This window comes from Papaver somniferum, chromosome 8 (assembly GCF_003573695.1).
Source record: "Papaver somniferum cultivar HN1 chromosome 8, ASM357369v1, whole genome shotgun sequence".
Classification (NCBI taxonomy): domain Eukaryota; kingdom Viridiplantae; phylum Streptophyta; class Magnoliopsida; order Ranunculales; family Papaveraceae; genus Papaver; species Papaver somniferum.
Genome location: NC_039365.1, coordinates 144,913,837 through 144,931,946, shown reverse-complemented (window position 1 = coordinate 144,931,946; position 18,110 = coordinate 144,913,837). Strand labels below are relative to the sequence as shown.

The following is an 18,110-nucleotide window of genomic DNA, read 5'->3' as shown; positions in this document are numbered from 1 at the left end:
GCACAACAGACAGCTCAACCTCGAAAATCCGTGACTAAGACTCTTGTTCAACAACAAGAGACAGAAGAGTCTCTCCAAAGTTGAGGTTCGTCAATCACCAAACCAGTGACTGCAACGAATTCCAAGGAGAGGAGGATGCAGGAGAAATTAAATTAGGCACTGAAGGAGTGCACGGAGATCCTCTTCCGGTCAGGAGTTGCATGATTTCTGGGGACTCCGTCCACAAAACCGCATAATGGAGCATTTATGCAAGCAATGATAGGCGAGTTTCCGCACACAGGGAATCAAGGAGGAGCTGCTTCACCAAAAATAAAAAAGGAAGAGTAAACTCACATATGTGATTTATCAAATCCTTTAAATGTTCACGGTCGTGGCCAACCAAGGTTCATGCTCTTAGCTGCCGCACCTTCCTTTCAAGATCCATGGCCGAAGCCACCACTCGTCACTGCCAAGGTTTGTGCCTGTGGTCATAACTCGTCACTGTCAAGGATCGTGATCGTAGCCATCCAACCTTCAGCCAACTTTTTTTGTACATACTCATCAACATGGATGCAAGAGGGTGATACCCTCATCAAGGTTAACCCATCGACCATACAGAATAGAACCACGTAAACTGGGGACTGAGGCTCAACATGAAATTCCTTCCCCGTCAGTCAAGGACTTCTTCAACACAAGAGAGACGGTCAATCAAGAAGCATGTAATTTGCAAGGGAAAATCAAACTGAAGGTTGGTCGAATCCTTAACCATTATTGCTATCTCCCCTATTTCGAATCACCGAAGAGAGCGTTGCATGCGTTGAGATGTTATAATAGAAACGGTATTCTTTCCCATGAGGAGAAAACACGACTAGCCGGCCATCATCATTGGCGTGTCGTCTTCCCATCTGCCATATCGTATCACCTCAGAATAATGGGAAGAACTCATTTTTCGAAATCAAGGGTTAAGGGCGCCCTCTCTGGAGTTCCCTCCAGAAGCCGCTTCAACGCACGCTCTCTCCAGAAGCCGCTTCAACGCACTCTCTCTCCTGAAGCCTCTTCAACGCTCTCTCCGGAAGAAGCCGCTTCAACGTTCTCTCCAGAAGCCGCTTCGACGCAAGCTCTCTCTTGAAGCCGCTTCAACGCTCTCTCCAGAAGAAGTCGCTTCAACGTTCTCTCCAGAAGCCGCTTCAACGCACGCCCTCTCCTGAAGCCGCTTAAACGCTCTCTCTAAAAGAAGCCGCTTCAATACTCTCTCTCCGGAAGAAGCCGCTTCAACTCTCTCTATAGAAGAAACCGCTTCAACGCTTTGCCCGAGGAGCCACTTCAACGCTCTCTCCAGAAGAAGTCGCTTCAGCGTTCTCTCCAGAAGCCGCTTCAACGCACGCTCTCTCCTGAATCCACTTCAACGCTCTCTCCAGAAGAAGCCGTTTCAGTGTTCTCTCCAGAAGTCGCTTCAACGCACGCTCTCTCCTGAAGCCGCTTCAGCATTCTCTCTCTAGAAGAAGCCGATTCGGCGTTCTCTCTCCGAAATAAGCCGCTTCAACGCTCTCTCAAGAAGAAGCCGCTTCAACGCTTCGCCCCGGGAGCCGCTTCAACGCTCTCTCCAGGAGCCGCTTCAACACTCTCTCCAAAAGCTGCTTCAATGTTCGCTCTAGAAACCGCTTCAGCGTTCCTCCAGAGGCCGCTTCAATGTCCTATCCAGAAGCCGAAGCTGCTTCAACGCCTCAGCAAACCACACAGACCAACTACATCAGGTCTGCCACATCACCTACTCAGAACTCAGCACCGCCTACTCAAGGCCTACACGAAGCTGCGTATCAACAACCACATCACTGAGCAAAGCCAGATACGACGCCCCTCAGCTGCATGATTTCTATTAAAGGAATCGCCTGATGATCAACAGTAAAACAGAACTACAGTTCTGTGAATGTTCCGAGATTCTTCGACAAGCAAGAAAATTCGCATTTACTGTTGCATGAAGCACAACTATATACGAAGAATCACGTGAATCATACTTGGGGGACTGAAGACTTGCAAAAATCCCCTCACCGTCAAAAATCTCTCCAGCTCATAGAAGGTATAAAACCAGAGCGCCGCGAATTTTGATGAGGATTTCTTGCCCTCCAAAGTACGTCGAAGAGATATATTCACATATACGGCCACGCCATCGGATCTATTCTAGTGACCAGACAGAAGTGTAACTGGGGACTGCTCATCGCATCCCATTCCATACAACAATCCAAAATTCAGAAGATGTTTCAAAGGATGTCGCTTGGAACGAATTCCTTGAAGACTTGATAGCAGCACGTTGGCCACGGAAAGCCTCTCAGCTCGTCTACTTCACTCAATGGCTCCGGAAGATCTTGCCCATACAAGTTTTCCAAGCATGTCATCATCGCAATCAGAAAGGAAAGAATAGGTATATGAGCTAAAGAGTCAGAATAAATACAATTTCGTGCCAGTCAATGCTCAAGAGTTTAAAGAACATTTCAATTGCAACTCAGCAGTTCAGACACTAAGCAACTTAAAGTTAAGGCCTCTTGCAATTGAGTGCATTGGATTTTGGTAAATTTTGAAACCCACTGGAGAGGTTAGATACTCATTCTTATGGACTCAGAACTTTATTACACATTCTGGAGAAGATCGGTGATACTGTTGGATAGCTACATGCACAAAAAAGAAAGCAGCACCTACCTTGGGTTCTCCTGGCTCTCCTTGCTGCTGATTATAACTATTGGAGATTGATTTGTTGCCGTTGATGTTGGCTCTACCGCCACTAACAAAGAAAGTCATTCACACCGAGCTGAATATCCGAGGATATTACACTCACAGCTAAAATACGAAGACAAGATGATCGATCTGCTGACAATGACGAAGAGGAGCCGGATGCTGCAAACGAAGGCACGGACTTAGCAATTTACCGAATAATTCTTGAATTACGCCGAATAATTCGCGAACAGGTCGTACACGAATTATATGTCTGATCCCTGTACGTGAATTATATGAGCTTCCCGGCTTATTCGCAATTTTGCCGTTTCGAACTAGAAACGGGCGCACTAAATCGGCCCAACTTGGCCTATTGAATTGGAGTTCTTTCATGGCCCAAAAGTCCCTTTTCCTTCTCTTTTTTCCAAAAAGAGCTAATGAAGGGATTCGAACCCACGACGTTCTACATCACTAGTCACCTGAATTCCACTGAACTGATGGTTCGTTGGTGTGGTTGGTACTTATATCAATATATATATATTCAAATTTTAATACCACATATCAAATTCTCCCACTTCCCTTTGTATATACATGCTTCTTTTATAATTACTACGTGCCGGATTTTACGCCCCGAACCCATATCTCTAAAACGAATTATACACGTACGTATGTCGTTCCGATTTTATGCCGAATCACGAACCGTTGGCCGGATTTTTGACCGAATTTAATTTTTACGAAACCGAATAATACCCGTACGTTTTTCGTTCGGTACGTATGCCGAACTCCGAATTGCTAACTAGGGGCACGTCGCCGGACGAGCAACAAAAATTGAAGAGGGTCGATACCCCTTTTCATACGAACGGAGTTTCTAAAGTTTGAATGGAAGAAGGATTTCTTCTTGCTCCATGAACGGGAATAGATGGTTGGGAACACCGCACTCGTACCTCATAGCTGGGCTAACAACACGCTACTACAAAATCCATTGGCCGCACGATCCCACTGCTGAAGGTCGATTTGGATTTCCCTGGTAATATCTACCTGCTTCGTCTTTTCAATTTTATTTTTCGTCTGTCACCATCTAGTGCTTACCCCGCAACAATGTCACTGTTACGTGCTAAGCAGGGGACTTAATATTGATGGTGGTTTTTAGCTTAGGGTAAAAACTGTAAAAGTCTGTCTACTTGACCCGACATCAAAAGTAGTAGACCTTGATATATCTATATTTTGCAGGGAATTTGGAGAATATATCGAAATCTGATGGGTGTCTATGGCTCTCTTCATATTATAATGAAACTCAAGATCCTAGATGAATTGTTCACTAGTATAGAGCCTAATGAGTACTTAAGCTCCTAGCTACCTGCCTAGTATTTTCCTATGCAATGTTCCGAGACGAACTCCCAATATTGGCATGACATGACGATTAGTGTTCACTCGCAGCGGAGTAGCATGAATCTCCTGAAGTGTCAATATCGAGACCTGCATGAAAACACTCACATAGGTTACATCACTCTATGACGAGGAGATCAGTGTGTTTACACACCTTTTAATCGAAAGTTAGCGCGATCGAACGCGTTTAAATTCCTTAAGGGAAATCTAGACTGTCCATATCAGTCTTAAAAAACGATCAAGGCCGCACGATTTCCCACACAATTCAATAGGCCTAGTCTACTCCTAGCGGAACTAGGCGATCACCAGGATGACCACCGGCGGGCTCACTAATACCCCCAACTGGTCGGACTCCACCTAGCACACTCCAACGTCATTGAACGCTAACCCAAACATGGGTGATCGCGTTGTTGAAGAAGAGAGCTCAAACAAGCTAAGACCGGACAAAACGGTCTCAGAAACATCACGACCGTCCAACTTAGTTAGCCTAGTTGGACGGCTTAGATTTTCCTTCGAATGATTAAGAAACGCTAACGTGTTCACCATCGACCCAACTCCACACTTGGTCGATCGACTTGCTCATAGCAAGACCAGAGCGCATCAAATCGTCGGCCCAAAGTAGGGTGAACGCATTGCTTGAATACCCTAAAAATGCTTTGAGGCAACACACTACTGTCGCAAATCGATCATGACCACCCATCTCCGCCAGCCGAATCGAGTGTCTTAGATATAATTTTAGATGGCCCAGGAGATGTCAGCATGCTCACGAGTGGCCCGTCTTTGCACATGGACGAACGGTTTGTTCAAATCAGCGCCCAGCGCTTTGATTCTATTATCTAAAACAGGATTGGTCGCGTGGAATCTAAACCCTAAATCGAACAAACGATGTTATGCAACTGTCGCAAATCAATCGTGTTCGTCCATCTTTGCCAGCTTGGTTGAATGACTTATATTGGATTCTAGATGGCCAACAGGGTGACGTTGTTATCACCGACCATCCCTCTTTCGTGAGGAACGATCGACCAAGGCACAGCTTGCTCATGTGGCCTCCGAGCGATCACCAAAAAGTGGCCATTCGCGCTAATTCAACCACATTCATTAACTATCGCAAATCATCTCAGCCACTCAACTTGGCTAGCCGATTTAAGCAGTCCAGATCTAAACTGGATCGACCGATAGGATTTTAAAATGGATACCAGTCGCCACTCTTCTATAGGGACTGACCGGCCACTCCTTTGGATGTGTGCGTAGCTCCTACCAATTTCCTGAAAGAGAACGGTCACGCTCCTTTTAAGACGCTAAATTCCGCGACTGACTTAGACGAGCTTGGAAACAGTGATGCTTTATATACATCGATTGCAAACGATGTTTTATAAATATTGGTTCTACGAATAATTTTGACCTAAAAGCACCATGTGCTGCTTTTAACGGCAAGTCTCATGACTTGACCCATTTACTCGAGACATCAAACATATCACAAACTAAGGGATGCTCATTGGGGTATTGGTCTGGCGGTTTACAGCGTGCAGCGTGCCACGCGCCCATTACGAGAACGTGTCAGCGAAGGACGGACGGTTAGCAGTAATGAGAGTAGTGGGTGAAAGTGTGACCAGTCTTCCCTCATAACGAAAACATGATGATCACCACTTTCTGCACAATTCCACTTCTTCACTACTCAACTTCCTCCACTTCCTATGAGATCAGGGTGCGCTCAATGACTTGTATAAATAGGTTTTCAACCTATTTCAAAACAACACAAGTGTTATCAACGCAAGTAGCCAGAAACCATTTTCTGATACAAGTCATAAAACATCCACACCTTCATAATTCAACATTCTGATCTCAAACACCTTCTTCGTTTCCCTCCCTAAGATCAACACTTCTCCTTCACCTTATGACTGAATTGAATCTGGAACGACCATTTCTTGGTTTAGTCCAGAGTCTTACAGATTGATCTCTCGAACTCAAATGTACTCATGTGCAGTATATTTGTTTAGCGTTTGAATTCGTTTCTCATCAACACACCCAAATTTACTGAAAACAGCAGAATCAGTTTTTACCCCAAAACAGGTTTCCTTGAATGTTTCACCTTTAAGTCGATACTGCTTCACAATTCGAACTAAACCCATAAATTCTTTGACCCTATCTCATATCTTTGCAAATCGAATAAATAAGGTTGCACGATCACGGTTACGGCGGTTTCCGGTTTCGGAGCAAAATTTCTCATGAATCTTTCCCCAAAATATCTGACTCATTACGCCATTCATTCGTCTTTCTTCACCCCTCTTAGTATAGTACACTACATAATTCCTGCAAAGAGAAAGATCTTCATCGAGAGTAAATTTAGGACGTCGCGCTGCCATTTTTAAGAGGTTTGTTATGGAAAGTGAGGAAGTTTATTAGTATATATAACAGAGGTGGGAAGGCAACGACTATTTTTTTCAAAATAAAGTTGTGGTGTCTCGAAAAATGTGCAATGCAGTTAAAGTTCGGTTTACAGTGTGATTTTTCGTGTTAACCGAACTTAACTATGAAAGACTACCCACAAAGTTCGGCTAGATCTGTGCTAGTTTCTCAGACGATTTGTTGAATTTCAAAAAAAAATCAGTCTTAACGGCTCTATTTCCCCTGGTTTTCAAAAAAATTTAAAGCTTTGGAAATTAAAAGTTCGGTTACCTGCTAAATGTTTGGAAGCATCAAGTTCGGTTACCTGAAAAATTTATACATGTAGCCGAACTAACAAGACGGACTCAAATAAAATTGTTAAGTTTTAAGTTCGGTTACCTGTCATTTTTTTACTAGGTAGCCGAATAAGTCTCTGTATCTTCTGATTTATTTATTTTGTTAAGTTTTTTTATACCTATATTTTGTCTGTTAACCGAACTTTGGGACTACGAAGTTCGGTTGCTTAATATTTTTGGCCTAATATCCGAACTACTTATTGTATCTCACAATTTTTTGTGTAATTAAGTTCGGTTAGATCGGTAACTAAGCCTAATAGCCGAACTAATCCTTTAAAACACACATTAAAAACCAAATTATCAAATTCCTTTACTAATCCACGATACCATGACTAATTTTTGCAAACACACAAACATAAAGCAAACTACCAAATCCGCAATAAAAAAGTTTTCTAAACATAAGAAACCAAACTACTAATTGTTGCAATCATTCATTCACGACGACCACCACGACAAACTCTTTTATTCTTGCGTTTAGGAGGAGCTTGAGCTTGTCCTTCGTCGTCATTTGGGGTGTCCTCTCCATGCTTTGTTGATCAACCATCCGACTTGAACCTTCCCCTTATCGAAGACTCCTCTTCACTGGCATGGTCTGGCTTGGATCAACAATATTGGGTGATAAAACCTTAGTCTATTGGGTGTAGAGATCTGTTTGTTCTCGAGTGTTCATCTGCTCTCTACTTCGGATTTTTGCCATCATTTTCTTCAACAATTTCGTACCTACCTTCACCTTTTTTCAATCAAAAGCATAAATAACTATTATTTTTTAATACTTTATAACAATTTGAAAAGCAAAAATAAGAGAAAATATACCGGGGCATTCCATAAGTTCAAGGCCTCATCACCACAGGTAGGCATATGCTTCTGAACTCTCTGAGCCTCTCTCCATTTCCTTCGCTTTCGCTTTCTCAGCACGGGCTTGTTGGACTATATTTATTACAAGAGGATGAGAAATATTTTCATATCATTCCATATATCCCTCGTCAGTGGCATTTGGATCATCATACGAATCTACACACTCTTCAAGTGGAAGAAGATAATTCTCAAAGTTGTTACAGTGGTCCACTGATGGAGCACGTTCATATTTTAGGTTAAAATATTCGACGGTGTTCTTAGTTCCCCGCTTCTTCACCTTGAAGTTTTCCACTTGTGGTACAGTTTGGACACAACAAAGTTGCCTCAATACTCTTCGAGGATTATACATTGCACAACCTCCAGGATAAAACAACGGTCCATTATAACCCGTGATAGGTGAGAAATCATCAACCTCGACTTCTTCCTCTTCATCTGATGGAATAGTGTATGGATGGAAAACAACATCTTCAAGCGTTTCATTATCCAATCTCTCACTCAAATTCAACAGGATTTTTTCTTTACCCTTCATCTGTGCGTTCAAAAATTCGTATTTACCAGTTGTAGACTTCCCATAAAGCCAAGGAGTCTTAGCATGAGACAATTTCAGTTTAGGGAAGTGGTCGTACACCCAAACCTATGAGAAGGAGCCCAAATGATAGATTTGCAGTATGATTAGTAACAACACACATTCATTTGGCTACAAAAATAAAAATTCACTTATCAATAAAAAGTTTGGTTTGTTCGCAAATATCTCTTGCAAACCGAACTATTGTTTGTATACTATTTTGAAACACACAAAGGATAATTTGACGGGGTACCTGAATAAGGGTGTATAAGCCTCCAAGTTGACAAGTCTTAAGCCTCGAAGCTTTTCTGAGCTCCTCTTGAACGAATGCAAGAACCGTTGTGTCCCAAGAGTAGTTGTTCACCTAATCAAGGTTCTCCAAAAGTTGCAGGTAATGGGCATTTACCAAGTTCCCAGAAGTATCGGGGAAGAAAATGGTTCCTAGTTGATATGACAAATATGTAGCCACATGGTGCTTAATCTTCTCCGGTGTCATCACCAACTTTTCATCCCTAACCAAATATTTTGTCCCTCCAAACTCCTCTTTCAAAACTTTGATCTTGAACTTTTTCAACTTCTTCTTCAACGAGTGGTGTTCCTCAATCTCATTATACTCTTCACATTTCTTAGGCTCTTTAACAGCTCGTCTAAACTCACAGTGTCGTGCCCTTGCCCCATCCTAAACACTTTTCAACCAATTTTTCAAGAGCTTCATAACCCATGGAGGGATCGTAGCCTTCTCGAACACTTTTTCCCATAATTGGTAGGCCGGTGATTGTCTTGCAATCATCCGGAGTTATTGCCATCTCGCCAAATGGTAGATGAAAGGTATTCGTCTCTGGATAAAGCCTCTCGGCCAATGCATAAACAACAACATTATCAAAATTTTGGTGCGTATTTTGTATCGCGTTCCATAGTACACAATCAAATACCGCAAACCGGACCTCATCACACTCGTCTCTTATATCCCATATCTTGTTCTTCTGACCTTTCAAACAACGAACCACACTATTATGATCCTACAAAAACAAAATCATATCTTATATACTAATATATAGAAAAATATATGTCAAAATATAATAAAATGACTGAAAAATCTTGATGGTTAAGATTCAATACCTTTGTCGCAAAGATCTTGGCAGCCCATGAGTTTTTATAGCCAAACAATACCTCCCCTTGGTCTTTTGGAGTACCATAAGTTGGGTTCTTTGGCGGGAAACACAAATCCTTATGAGGAATGTATGCATATCTAGCACAAGGATTTTTGTGCGTCTTTCTAAGTTTATCTTGAACTATTTCTTCTTGTTCCTCTTCCTCTTCCTCATCCTCCGAGTCCTCCTCTGATTCGTCATCTTCATTTTCTCCATCCTTATCTCCTTCTTCCTTATCTTCTGTCATTTTATTCATCCTTATCTCATTCTTCTTCTTCATGTGGTTCCTCTTCTCCCTCTTGATTATGGTCTTGATTACCCATCTCTTCCACAATCTCTTGATCAACTTGTTGGAGTACATTGTCAAAATTATCTCTATTGAAATCATCTTGGATGACAATACCCGGTAATGACCCACCTCCAAACTTAGCATTTTTGGTTCCACATTTATTGGTACCACAGTGTACTCTGCCTCGAGGCGTTGGAGTTATCATATCTTCCAGTAAATGTTGGTTGGATTTTTTACCTTTGCCAATAATCAAGAAAAAAAAATATATTAGGTTAACCGATAAATGATTGACTAAATCATACGCAAAATAAGGGTTCTCAGCATAAGGTTTGGTTAGGAGCAAAAGTTCACGAAAAATAGGCCAACTCTAATTTTGTGTTCCAGAGACTAGTTCGGTTAGTCAAGTTTTTTTGCGAAAAAACCGAACTCCACATATATGCAATTAGGGAAGAGTTCGGTTAGTCAAGTTTATTTGCGAACAAACCGAACTCCACATATATGCAATTAGGGAAGAGTTCGGTTAGTCAAGTTTTTTTTGCGAACAAACCGAACTCCACATATATGCAATTAGGAAAGAGTTCGGATAGTCAAAATTTTTGCAACAAATCGAACTCCACATAATTGCAATTAGAGAAGAGTTTGGTTAGTCAAGTTTTTTTGCGAACAAACCGAACTCCACATATATGCAATTAGGGAAGAGTTCGGTTACGAAAATCTAAAAAAAGAAATATGTGAACAAACCGAAGTCCATATGTATGCATTAATGGTAAAGTTCGGTTAGAAGGAAAAAAAAAATTAAATGCGAAGGAACCGAACTCCACATATATCCACTGAGGTTAAAGTTCGGTTAAAGCCGAACTCAACATAGTGGGCAAAATAGCAAAATTCGATTACAAGGTTTCAATAGTTTTTTTTTTTGGTGTAATAATGGTAAAGTTCGGTTACAAAACAGCCTTAACACTTTTTGTGAACCAATCGGTAACCTAATTTTAAATTTCGTGGAACCGAACTGTTCTTCGTGTTCTTCCTTTCAGGATGTTCGGTTAAAAAACTAGGGTTTTTCCGAAACTCCACCTAGCCGAACAACACACTGTAACTTCCATTAAAAACCTATTTTGATGATTTCTATTCAATTTAACCAATCAAAAATAAATTAAAGTAATGAGTTTGTAAGAAAATACCTGCGGATTTTCATAGTGACAGTTTCAGGGTTCCTATTGCGTCTTTGGTACCCGATTATTGCTTTTCCTTCCGGAGATTTGCTAGATGTGCTAATAAGGGACCTTCTCCTGGGAGTCTTGGGGTTTTCTTTCGACGATCCAAAATCGATTATACTTGATTGATTAATTGGTGATGAAAATTTTATGAATCGACGACTAATCGATGAAGACGGCGTTGAAAGCAAGAAGACTAAGAGAAGAAAAAAATTCTCCCAAAACTTGTTTTGTGCAGCTAGGCAGAGGGGTCTGATTTTGGCTTTATGTTAATAGATTAGATTAAGTTAAATTTATATTTTGGTGGTTATTAGTTTAGTTTTAATCTTAATTAGGGTTAAGGGCAAATTAGTAATATCTACATTTTAGGACATTCCTTATAATTATAGGGTAGATGGCCTTAGAGCTAGCACTATGGTGGCATTCATCCCTTCCCTATCCCTCAAAAGCCCAAAAAAGAACATCTACTATGGTCTCCCATATCCCTACATGAGTAGGAATATCCCTCGCTTTCCCTACAAGGAGGATCACATCTGATCCCTCTTGTAGGGAAGGGAAATCACACGGCTACTCAGTTGCCGTATTTTTTTACGCTTTACGGCTACTGGGTAGCCGTTTCTGGTTTTTAAAGTTTTACCTAAAAACTTTCCTTTTTCACTCTCTTTTTTTTTACTAAAACTCTTTTTTTACCAATTATATCTATTTTTTACTTATTATATATCTTTTTTTTACTCTAAAATATCTTTTTTAACCTAGAGAAATATATTCTTACATAAAAAAAGAATTGGAAAAAAAATACGACGCTTGACACTATTCATACGGCTATTGTTTCGCGTAAGGAAGGGATGAGAAGACACCATAATAAGGTTGCCTTCGTGTTTCGCGTAGGGAAGGGATGAGAAGACACCATTATGAGATTGTCTTCCTTGTGATATCCCTTCCCTACATTTGAGGGATAGGTTGACTTCCTTATGCTATCCCTTCACTACATTTGAGGATAGGGAAGGGATAGAGGACACGATAGTGCTAGCTCTTATAAAACAATGCTCCACCAAGAAAAAGCTGGTCCCCAAAAAAATGTTCTATGTTTACGGCTGTAAATTGAAAACAACAATGGGACCGAGCAGTGCCTTAGTACTCCAAAGAAACCTCATGCATTGTGATTAGTAGTGTTTTTAATTCTCCCAGCTATTGTCCCTGCAAAATAGCCCGTGCCGAATTCCCTAGTCAGCATTATAAACCAACTCGCAACTGATAGAGCCACAAACTCATGCAATAGATGATTACTACTAAAGAGACCTTAATTTCTAAACCAAAAAGAAAACACACAAACGAAGCACATTGAACAAAAACAAAGAGAAACAAACTATACTACCTTTTCCTAATCGCCCCACGATATACTACATTGAACAAAAACAGAGATACACAAACTATACTATCTCTCCCTAATCCCCCCAATATTCGGTATACTTATGAGATTAAACACGCAAAAGAAGCATAACAGTCTGTATCACGATACCCACTGGACAATCCAACAACTGCAATCCCTACTTCATCTCCTCGTACAAAAGCGAGCATCAAAATGGAACATTGAGATCTCAATAAACAGAATTTCCATTTCAATCTCTAAAATGTGTGAAGAGATTGGTAAAGAGAGCACCTGAACTTAAACTCTATAATGCCAGTTTAAAGCAACACTTCTTTATTGAAAATCCAGCTGAAAGGCACCAGACGATCTTGCTTGTTTTTCTTTGCTAGAGCTTGAGCTCTCTCTTCCAACCTTCTGATTCTTGGAGTCAACCCGCAAACATACTCTTGAGCTTTCCGTCCTTCAGCTGAGAGACCAGTTATTTTGGCCACATTCCACCTCCCCACGAGAAATTCCAATATATCAGCATAATCTTTAGCAGTGTAAACTCCAAGGCGTTGGGCAACAGATGAGAAGTGCTCAAAGAGGTTGTCATCTTGACCGTCATACATTAGGTGAGCTGGCATTGCAATTTTCTTCCTCATCATATCGGCAAAAGCCAATACAGTACCATCTGGGTCAATCTCGAAAAGCTTTTCAGATATCTTGGTATATGCAGTTTCATGACGCTTTTCATCAGCAGCAATAGTTCCACAAATTTGTGCAAGTTTTAAGTCCCCATGCTCCTTGGCATGCCTGGCTGTGTTTCCATGGGAGATAAAGGTTGCTCTCTCCTGAAATGAGGTGTAGATAAATCCCAGATACGGGTTGTTTTCTGTCCGAGGATCCTGTAAAAATCATAAAAGAACAAAAACAATTAAGTATTTACACGGAAATTTTTTTAGCAGCACCGTAGCCAAGCATTTGGCAGTTATTAATGTCAGCAAATTGTTGTTTTAACCACAGTTAGCTTGCCAATTTTTTTCTGCCAACAAAATCTCTATGCCGATACTGCATATATTTATTTTTTCTGGGGAGGCCAGACTGTGTATAAGAAAACGAACATTTACCTGATATTCATGAAGAAAGAACAAATTCGATTTAATCTTCTAAAATGTATTACATACTTATGAGAAAGTTTAATTAATGATAGTGTTCAAGCCCTTAGCTGCCCCAAAGATAAGATGCATACGATGAAGTCTACGTTTGGTGCCCCATGATCAACGGTGTCTGGAATTATGCGAACTTAAACCATCAAATCATGAGATCTTAATGAAACAGTACCCTAAGTATTTGATTTCACAATGTTCCACTAATTAAAGGACCAATAAAAAGAGAACATACGGATCAGATTTTGATATCATGAGCATAACCCAACTCCTAAGCAAGCAGTAATCAAGATGAAGCAAATACAAATGCAACTACGACCTCGCTATCTTCTCAGACCTATGAAACTACGAGTCCCTGAAACAATCGATATTGCGGAATACGACTGATGTCAACATATTTCCATACCGGTTGATACTGTTCCCATGCATCAGTTGCTGAAAAGCTTGAGTTATTGATTGTGACCAATGATCATCACTGTAATATATTCACTTCAACTTACTAACTAAATGGAGTACTATTGCACCACAAATTTATCCTGGCCGAGAAACTTATCACTCTTTAAAAATTTGGAAAACAAATAGTAATTGAATATCATTGGCGTAGAGACTTTGTTCCCAAAAAAATGGCAAACTAACTGTGGTGCTGCTAGAGCAAACAAATTTCCTATTTACAGCATAAATAGTAAAATACTTAAGAGAGAAAACTCTAAAACAAAAGTTGGAGTTCAGCAACTTTATTAGATTCTTAGTAAAGATCTTACCATTCCTGAACCGATAAGATACTGAATTGTCTTCTCAATTTGCTTCATATCTACTCGCCCAGATAGATAGAGATACTTGTTGAGAAGGTCCCCATGCCTATTCTCCTCGGCAGTCCAAGCCCTTGTCCAACGAGCCCAAGAAGTAGGGCTTGCGCCTAAATAGTTTTCCCCGGTGGAGATAGATCACAAGATGAAAATGTATTTATTGACAGAGGATTAAGGCTACAATAATAAGACAAAAAAGAACGAAAACGTCCAAGCTCAATAAAATGGATCATACCTGTTTCATCCCTGACTCCATCCAAAGTGTTAAGCATTGTTTGGTATGTTGGAAGGGCTTCTTCCGTGATCATATCTCCAACCAGACAAACAAAGTAATCATCGGGGATCTCCTTTGCTCTCTCTCTCAGCTCCTTGACTTGATCATAGAACCCATCTGAGGCTGGGTCAGGTAGGAAATCTTGTGGTTGCCAACACTTCTCAACAGGCTTCAAGTGTACCAAGATATTGTCATCTGCCCAATCTTCTAAGCCCTTGAAAATCTCAATCTTTTGAGGTGGCATGGAGTGGGTTACTTGAACATGCACCTCGCGTGGAGGGGTGAAGGGTTTCTTCGCATTCTCCGTCTCCCTGAAATAAACAGTGGAATTCCTTAAGCACGCTATCGATTATTTTCAATTGAATTACAGGTGAGAAAATAATTGACATTTCAAAACATAAAAAATAAACAATCGAACCTAATTTTCAACAAATAAAGAAAAGTAGGCATCAGAAATTCTTGAAAGCGAAAGGAAAAATTCTTTGAATCATAACCAACTCAAATCCCACACTCAATCACAACAAAACACTCAGACAAATCCCAATTTTGTAAAATCACCAGAACTAACTGAGCCAAAAAAAATCCAACCCCAAAGAAAAAAAATGAAAATCAAAAAGATATCTCAATTACTTCCTACACCATATACATTTCGGTGAAATTACAGAGCAAATTAATTCAATCAAAAATTAAAGAAAACAGAACCACAAAACAAGGATATCCCACCCCCCACCCCCACCCCCACCACCCCTGTTGAATAGGGAATGAGAAATTAAACAAAAACCCACAACTCATCTCCCAAACAATCATTAAAGACAACTGAAATCAAAACTTTCAGGAATCAAATTTGCCACAGTAATCCAAATAATGGAAGAAGCAAATCCAGATCATGATTCATAGATATTATCGATGAAAAAATACTAAATTAAAAGACCCCCACAAATTATAGAACGATTACATTGACAAAACCTATGAGATCTTAAAGAAAGAAAACGGAAAAAAAAAAATCAAAAGATGTACGGATATGGAGATGGAGCTTACTTAGCGGAGGTTCGGAGAGCGGAAGCCATGAAAATTTTAGGAGATCTGACATTGGCAACATTTGGGAAACCAAAGGATGGAAGCTTTTGAGGAGATTGAAATGTTGGAAGATTGAATTGCAGAGCCATTTTTCTTTCTTCGGTTTTTCCTTCCTCACTGTTGCTTCTCTCTTTTTATGTTTATTTTTCTTTCTTTTCTTTTTGGGTTTCGCTTTTTCTGCGACAAGAACACACACGTGCTATAGATTATCTGAATCAGAATCTGAATCTGAATCTGAATCTGAATCAATCTTAACCATGGATTTTACTTCAATGTTTCCAAGTGTATAACCCCTTAAAGGGCAATTCCAATGCTAATGTTCAAATGAAAAACTTTGTTGAGCCCGATGGATGGCCAAATTGGTTTCTCCATTATGGAGAGGAAAAATTAAGAAAAGGGAGAAATGAAATGTATCTTCTGACTTTACTCTTGTATTTATAGAAAAGGGTAAAACTGCCATTACGAAAATACATAAAATGAAATTTTGGGCTAGATTGGGAAAGAAACTGATATTTTGGGTCTAAATATCAAAATGTGAAAGAATGGAGTTGATAGTGAAGGATCCATTTTATGGAGCTTTTATATGTTGAACCCATATAGTAAGGGGGTTATAGTATTTTTCATTTATGGAAAAGAAGTGGGCGGTTGAGAGTTAAGCGCTCGGACGAAGTCCCAGCGCTGGCGCTGGTAGTTCAAGCGCTGGTGATTCAAGAAGAAATGCGAGTGATCGTAGAAGAGTCGCCGGCGTTTCAATCAAGACCGCTAACGGCTACTTTAAACGGTCACCGGAACGGCTAGTTTCTAGCTCCATAAATACGGCTCGAGTTTGATCTCACAAATTCACAACAATCTTTCATCCAATTAATCTTTTCTTAATTTCAATTTCTTTCAATTTTAAATCATGAATTCTGTTTTTGATTCTTCTGAGGAAGATATGGAGATGGATGAAATGTTGTATGAAGAAGAGGAAGAAATGTGTATCGAGTTTTTGCGTCAAATGGATGAAGATGCAAATCAAGATAGAAGAAGGCGAAATTTTATGTTGCAATTACAATTCGGGATCATACAAAGCCTTTAGAGCCATATGAAGCTGCGACTAGAAGATAGACTTGGCGAGATCGACATTTTTACCACGAAAATATGATGCATGATTATTTTAATCATGATTGTGTTTATTCCGATGAGGATTTTCAGCGACGATTCTGGATGGGCCGCAATTTGACGCAAAGGATTATTGCCGAGCTTTGTCAGGTAGAACCTTTATTTAATTATCAGTATGATGCACGACATGTACGAGGCTTTAGCCCCGAACAAAAGGTCACTGCGGCCCACCGTATACTATGTTATGGGGTACCGGCGGATTCCACGGATGATTACATCCGTATTTGGAAAACAACTACCTTTAGATATCTCAAATTGTTTTGCGAAACAATTGTCGAGCATTTTGGTCCAACCTTTTTAAGAAAGCATACTCAGGAAGATATTCAAAGAATAACTGAAGAAAACACCGTGAGGGGTTTTCTAGGAATGCTATGTAGTCTTGACTGCATCGCTGGACGTGGCATGCGTGTCCTGTTGAATGGGAAGGACAATATAAGGGTCATTGTCAAAAACCAACTGTAATTTTAGAAGCTTCAGCTAGCTATGATTGTTGGTTTTGGCATGCCTTTTTTGGACTCCCGGGTTCAAATAACGATCTCAACGTTTTGTATAAGCCACCATTGTTTGAAGATCTTAAGAATGGGATCGCGTCGCTCTGTAATTTCACCATCAATGGTCATGACTACACTCAGGGTTATTATCTAGCAGACGGAATCTATCCAGAATGGTCAACTATGGTTCAAGCTTATAAACAAATAGGTTTTGGACTGACGATTTTGAAGGATATGAAGTACTTCAACACCTAACAAATGAAATGCAAAAAGGATGTTGAACGCGTTTTTGGCATACTGAAAAGGAAGTTTGCCATCATAGTTGGGCCGACACGCTTTTTTTATCTTCAAGAAATGAACAAAATTATGATGACTTGTATCATTCTGCATAATATGGTCATTGAAGAAATCAGGCGTGACCCAACCTGGACTAGTTTTCCAAATGAAGATTTGGCGCCCAATCTTGTGGTGGAGCATGGGTGTCCAACAAGAAAATATGGATTTGCCACTGACAGACTCAAAAACCGAGGAATCTATGAACAACTAAGACAAGATCTAACTAAAGAACATTTGGGCTTTAAAAGGAGCAAGAGACGATGCACGGGGGCGAGGCAGGGGTAGGGGGAGAGGCAGATAGATGTTATTTTCAATTTAATGTTTTCAATTTAGTGTTGTTTATTTAAATTAATATGTTTTTTAATTTAAAGTTGTTTGTTTAAAATGAAAATTGAGGCAATTACATTAAAAGTGATTTTAAATAAACGAGTACAATTAAATTACACAAGAATTAACATCAGTTATTAAGACTGTATTCATCTTCGTTTTCTTCGGAGACATCATTTTCGTCTTCTTCCACATTCACATACTGGCCAGTTTGTTGAGGGGGGACTATGTTAGA

General features: G+C 40.1%; 1 protein-coding gene across 1 annotated transcript; it reads right to left on the bottom strand.

The window, feature by feature from the left end:
- Positions 1-12,141: 12,141 nt before the first annotated feature.
- On the bottom strand, positions 12,142-15,814 carry LOC113303333 (stearoyl-[acyl-carrier-protein] 9-desaturase, chloroplastic-like). The gene is made up of 4 exons (XM_026552360.1): positions 15,522-15,814; positions 14,445-14,794; positions 14,165-14,319; positions 12,142-13,142 (listed from the first exon to the last, which is right to left on the bottom strand). Exons 1-4 carry the CDS (start codon positions 15,647-15,649, stop codon positions 12,573-12,575), a joined length of 1,203 nt encoding a protein of 400 aa, XP_026408145.1. The 5' UTR covers positions 15,650-15,814; the 3' UTR covers positions 12,142-12,572.
- Between the last annotated feature and the right edge of the window lie 2,296 nt (positions 15,815-18,110).